The 5,661-nt window shown below is 34.4% G+C and overlaps 1 protein-coding gene across 1 annotated transcript; it reads right to left on the reverse strand.

The window, feature by feature from the left end:
- Window positions 1-896: 896 nt before the first annotated feature.
- On the reverse strand, window positions 897-4,378 carry LOC131157378 (protein TIFY 10A). Its single transcript, XM_058111476.1, has 5 exons — window positions 3,963-4,378; window positions 2,887-3,073; window positions 1,760-2,031; window positions 1,590-1,647; window positions 897-1,145 (listed from the first exon to the last, which is right to left on the reverse strand). The coding sequence occupies exons 1-5, from the start codon at window positions 4,138-4,140 to the stop codon at window positions 1,034-1,036; spliced, it is 807 nt and encodes a 268-aa protein (XP_057967459.1). The 5' UTR covers window positions 4,141-4,378; the 3' UTR covers window positions 897-1,033.
- Between the last annotated feature and the right edge of the window lie 1,283 nt (window positions 4,379-5,661).

A 5,661-nucleotide genomic window follows, 5' to 3' on the forward strand; every position in this document is an offset into this window, starting at 1 on the left:
TATACAAGGACAAAGATCAATTACTTTCGTTTCTTTTTTCTTCATTTACTATATATAGCCTAACAACTCGTCAACTTCTACCCACTACCCAGTTTGTTTTATATATTTGTTGAGGGTTTCACTGGTTATGGATGTTTTCCATGTTCCATCATTACCTATAATTTTCAAACATGCCAGCTGCCTCTACCATTCTTTTGCTTTATACTCATACACATACATAACTATGTATATCCATATTTATACAAAGTCCAAAGAGAAGGTGACATAAAGCTGTAGTCCACGTGACCAATCAACAAAATGTGAAGGAATAATTTATCTTTGACCATTATTAAGATATGATCATGATTAACTCTCAAAAAAGATATGATAATGAGCCCATAAAATAATAAAAAAATTCAAAACTTCTATAGCCAAAACACAGGTGGATTTGATTTTATGTGCATCCGTATAAAACTTGTGGGAATTACAAAATTTTTAAAAAATTATTATGCAGTCATATTATTTTTCCAAAATTGAGTCACATGGAGGTTATGCATCCACAATTTGTGGTTGTTTTGTCACTTGTTTTAGGGATCTGTTTGTCACAATAATAGCTTTTGGCTTTAAAAAATACGTGTGCTCATAACATTTTCTCCTAAACAAGACAAGTTCCAATTCTAACATCAGCAAAATGTCGACACCCAAACGTGATTTCAAGCAACATTTCCAGCATATATGTGAGTTGGCATTTCGTAATGCTCAAACACGCACTTCCATGAGATTGAAAACTGATCCCATCATTTTTCTCACCAAGCAAGCAACTATGAAAAAAAAAAAAAAAACACAAAGAAGCTACCATTGTAGGAAAGTAGCAAGGACAATATATAACACTGAATAGAAATAGAACACACCAAATCGAAATAAATCACACATTAAATTCATTCAAATCATTAGTAATGGAGCGGTTTTCATTAGAGTTAATTATACTAATATATAGTTAGATCTAACGTGGAGGGCTAACTTATACAGATCTAAAAAGACTATAATTAGGGACTCAAACTGCATTTGAGGACTGAGCTGCCAGGCCAAGCCATGGCTTGGTTTCTGCTGGTTTGGAAGGAGACACAGTTGTGCTGCCTATGTCGTAAGGCGCCCTAGCAGCAATCCTGTAAAAATTACCATGCGTAGAGGTCAGTAAAATCTTATTTAATATGTATGCAAATATTACATGACAATTATCTACAATTGCAGTGAATATTGATTGCAGTAGATTTGCTCCCAGTCAACAAGACATGAGCGCCGATTGGATTCAAGTTTGCCATATAACAACCAGAACATTTCCCTAGCAGGAGTTTAGTTTTTGCTTCAAAAAATTGGATCAGAACATTTCAAGTTATGGCACCCAATGTGTGTTGTGGGGGGAAATGCAGAAGCACAAATCGAAAAAAGTTGGATGGATTAAAAATAATAATTGCTCCAAACATTGAGGTGAAGGGTACTAAAGTAAATGTTCGACAAGGTTGCACCAACATTCACTCAAGAATACTGCAAAAACCGTATCTTCTTCTAGAGTCATCTTTTTCACTTGTTTTTTTTCTCAGAATGCCTACCTATCTTTCCTCTTGGCCAAGAAGCGTTGGAGTGATGCCTTCCTTGCAATAGGTAGATCTGCAATAGAAATAAAATAAGGTTTCTTTTTGGTCAAAAACATGGGTAAACATAATAAACTCCAAGTCCCACATTTTGCACATCTCAATGAGGAGGGGAGTAAAAGGATTACCACAGGCAATGGACTGAGGAGGCTGTTGGATACCCTCTGGGGACGTATTGCTGCCAAAGTTAGGAGTGACAGTGGGGCTGGAGGGAGCCAAATTGCCAGAATCAACAGGGATTGTGGTTCCGTTGGGACCAAGCTTAGGGCATCCTTTGCCGGCGAGGAGCATCACCTCCTTGGCCTTGTCGGCCGGGAAATCGTTGAACACAATCACTTGCCCGGCATAAAATATGGTCAGTTGTGCAGTTTCAGAATCCATAGTGGCACAGTTGTTTGCACTGGTACACGATGAACAGAACAACAATCAGCCAAAGAAAAATTCCTCCAAACTAGATTAATCCATCGTATGAAATTATAAAACTGACTTAGATACAACCTCAGCGACTGAGGTCACAAATCCTTTCACATGTTCAGGCCAATGTTTGGGATCTTTTATGAAATGAAAGAGAAGCATTTTAAATTTTAATGAAGTAAAAGGAAGGGTGGCCATCCCTACGTTTCCCTTGTTAATTTGGGAGTCTAAAGAGAAAGAAAAAGATTAAAACACAAAACTATATATGAGCATGGATTTCGAACTTTGAATTTAGGTGAATTTAAATAAATTTTAATACAATTTTATATATCTTATCCAAATCCCAAATACAATTCCAAATTCAAAATCTTTCCAGACAAGGTTAGGCCGTCTGAATCAAAGATTTTGGTGGAAAAAGAAAAAGAAAACGAGAAGAAAACTAGTATTGTTTTTTTATGTTAAATATTCTTAAAAATAAAAGTTCCTTCTAATATGATTAAAAATTTTTAAAAATATTAAAAGTCAATAAAATATAAAATTGAATTTTTATTTATTAATTTTACATTTTTTATTTTTATTTTTTCAATAAGTAGTAAACATTATAAATTGAATTTCTTTATGCATTCCTATTCTTTCTCTCATATTTTCCTAGTTTGCCTTGAGGGCAAGCATTTTGTGGGGCTTGGAGGGGAGGCAGAGAATGGGGTGCCTTCACATATCCTTGTACCCCTCACTAAGAAAAACCTCCCAAAAAAATTCCTCCCTCACTTTCCATTCTCCCAAACAGTGATGTGTTCCAAGAATGATAAGAATACTAAGCTCAGATAGAGCAAGAGCGCACCTGGGATCAGCCTTCTTTGAGACCTCCTCCTTAGAATTGGAGGAACCGAGAAAACCAGCTTGTTGTGGGAACAGATCCATGGATTTGAAGTCTCGGGGTGTCGCCATGTTTGGCGCAGAAATTTCACTGGATTTTCCCATGACGGGAAACAAGCTCATGGTGGGGTTGGCGCCCGGTGCTGGTGTTCCTGGAACATTTTGAAACCAAAAATGAGACATATGATTAGAATCCTAGCTAGTCCTGGTTCACAAAGTTTTTAAAAAAAAAAATTTGATCAGTTTGAAAGCACCAAACACCACCATAGTTTTGAAGGAAGCCTCCTGTGATTTATATATAATGTAGATTGGGCTAAAATTTTGGGTAAATTAAACAGGGATATGGGGCTGGCTTTCATGAAACAGAAGATATGAGCAGAAAGAACATGAGGAAAGGATGTCTTCTATAGCGGAAAGAATACGAGAGAGAGATCTTAAATATGGAAAAAAAACAAGTGTAATTAGGCGCATAAAAAGGATTTTAAAAAAGAAAGGCAAAGAAAAATGAGAATCGTGGGTCCGCAAAGATACTGAAATGATTTGCAGATCCATGGAGCAATTGAAGTCTTTTCTTCTCAAATTCCATCCCTTATTTAACTTCGATCTTCGTTTGGGATTCTCGAGCATTTTACAGCAAATTCAAAAAGGCAGAAAGACTAAACCTGCAACGAAGGAGGTCCTTGAAGGCGCAAGAATTAATTAACAATTTAACACTTCAATTCAGCGATTTAACCCCAAAACAACGGCAACACACACACACAAATCTTAATACTAAGCTGAAATCAAGGAAGTTACTCCAGCGAAACCACAATTCAAAATATATTTTTTTTTTTTTGCGAATAGATGATTTTTTTTAAAAAAAAAAAATTTAAATGAGCAAGCAAATAGCAAACATATCTTTGCAAAAAGAAAAAAGAAAAAAGAGCAAATTCCATACGAAGTGAAGGAAATTACTCCGCAGAAACTAGAATTCCAGAATTTCCAATTTCTTTTCGTTAAAACAGCAAGAAAAATCAAATTATGATGAATTAGATAGGATACCGTTCGCGTCGATGCCGCAAGTCATCCCGAGGCTCAGATCTCCAAAGGTCCCCTTCTCCTTGAGGTACTGGCTAAGCATACTACACTTGTGGGAGAAGTTGGACCTCTCCGGGGCTTTGGCGGGGACCTTCTGGCCGGCAACCCTCCCGGTGTCTAAAAATTCCGGCAAACTGGACATGTTTTCCGGCGCGTCGCATACAAACAAAGATTCAAACTCCAAACCGCTCAGAGAATCACCGAATCGGAAGCCCTCAGTCTCTCAGGGTTTCAGCTTTTCTGTACTTTCTCTTATCTCTCTCTCTCTCAAGTGTTAAAGCACGAGGAATACATGGGACATTTATCGCGTTGCCGGCAGCTTCCAGGCTCTGATCATTTCTCCTTTTCTTTATTATTTTTTATTATTTAATTTCAATCACGTGTTTTTTTTGCTCCACGCAACGCAGTGCGACGCCTCGAATTCTTTTTGTCTGCTTTGAAACTGCTCTTGGATTTTCTCCTATTTACGCTATTGCCACGCCTCCTTCGATGCACCTGTGTGTTTTCTTAAAAATAATGCATTAAAAGCATATAATTATACTATCAAAAATTATTTCATTATTTTGTTTAAAATAGTAGGCATAAAATTAAAAATAATTTAATGTGTTGCATAAAGATATTTTGTAAATTAATGAAATATGTAATTTATTATTTTTTCAACAAATTAATTTCAGAATTTATTTTATTAAATAAGTACATTATCGACCTTATAGATGAGTTGACTTGTGAATTACTTAAATAGGTAGCTCCTAAATTAATTTAAATATTAACTCATTCATTTGCAAATTTTAAATTTAACTTTGACCTTGATTCATCTATCTTCATGTTATGTTCAAAGAGTTAAATAGATGCAGTTTATAAATGGGTTAATATGTTTTGCAATTTTAGGCGATGAATAATTCAATTTACAAGTTAATCAAGTTTGAATGTTTGTTTAATTTTTATGGGCTTGATTCTATTTGAATTTGAGCTATTTAAGTAACTTTTATTAATTTAAATTTGAGTTTGACTGATACTTGCAAAATTTTATTATTTTTAATATTACATATATCTTCATATTTTATACACATATTTCATATGGTCTTGAAGTAGAATCATAAGTTTATAAAGTAATGCACGAAGCCTTACTTGCATATCAAATGCAAAGAAAATGATTGTATCTACAGTCTTAAAAAGAAAAAAGCATTTCAAAATGTTCAACTTAAATAAATCCAAAGGGGGTTTGAGGAAATCAAAGCAATTCAGATTCTACTAGAGAAAATCAAAATAAGGTCACAACAAATGCTCACGATGCTTTATTTGCAAGAAGAAAAACCATTATGCAAAACAATGTCCTGAATATAGAACAAAATCTACAAAACTTACTTAACAATTGCAATATATAATAAAACTTAATATGGTCAAATTTGAGTTCAAAGAAGTTGCAATTGAGCGAGTTAAAGTCCATTAATTATAAAATGGTCGGAATTCAATTTTAGAATTTAAACTTTGAGGTCTTGTTTGAGATTTGGAAAATATGAGGTAAAGGAAAGGACAATTTTCTAACATTTGGTTATGAAAAAAATAAAATAAATTACAAAATGCTATGTTTGGGAGCATAAATTCTAAATCCTGAATTTGGATTTGGATAAATTTTCAATACAATTTTATAATCTTATCCAAA

Source organism: Malania oleifera, chromosome 6, assembly GCF_029873635.1.
Source record: "Malania oleifera isolate guangnan ecotype guangnan chromosome 6, ASM2987363v1, whole genome shotgun sequence".
Lineage (NCBI taxonomy): Eukaryota > Viridiplantae > Streptophyta > Magnoliopsida > Santalales > Ximeniaceae > Malania > Malania oleifera.

What these genes read in the sequence shown, in the direction of transcription:
- LOC131157378 (XM_058111476.1), bottom strand. Translation starts at nt 4,140, where the DNA reads ATGTCCAGTTTGCCGGAATTTTTAGACACCGGGAGGGTTGCCGGCCAG. An exon ending in TTGCGGCATCGACGCGAACG is followed by an intron (nt 3,074 to 3,962) that starts GTATCCTATCTA and finishes AAAATGTTCCAG; the next exon opens with GAACACCAGCACCGGGCGCC. An exon ending in TTGGCCAAGAGGAAAGATAG is followed by an intron (nt 1,146 to 1,589) that starts GTAGGCATTCTG and finishes TAATTTTTACAG; the next exon opens with GATTGCTGCTAGGGCGCCTT.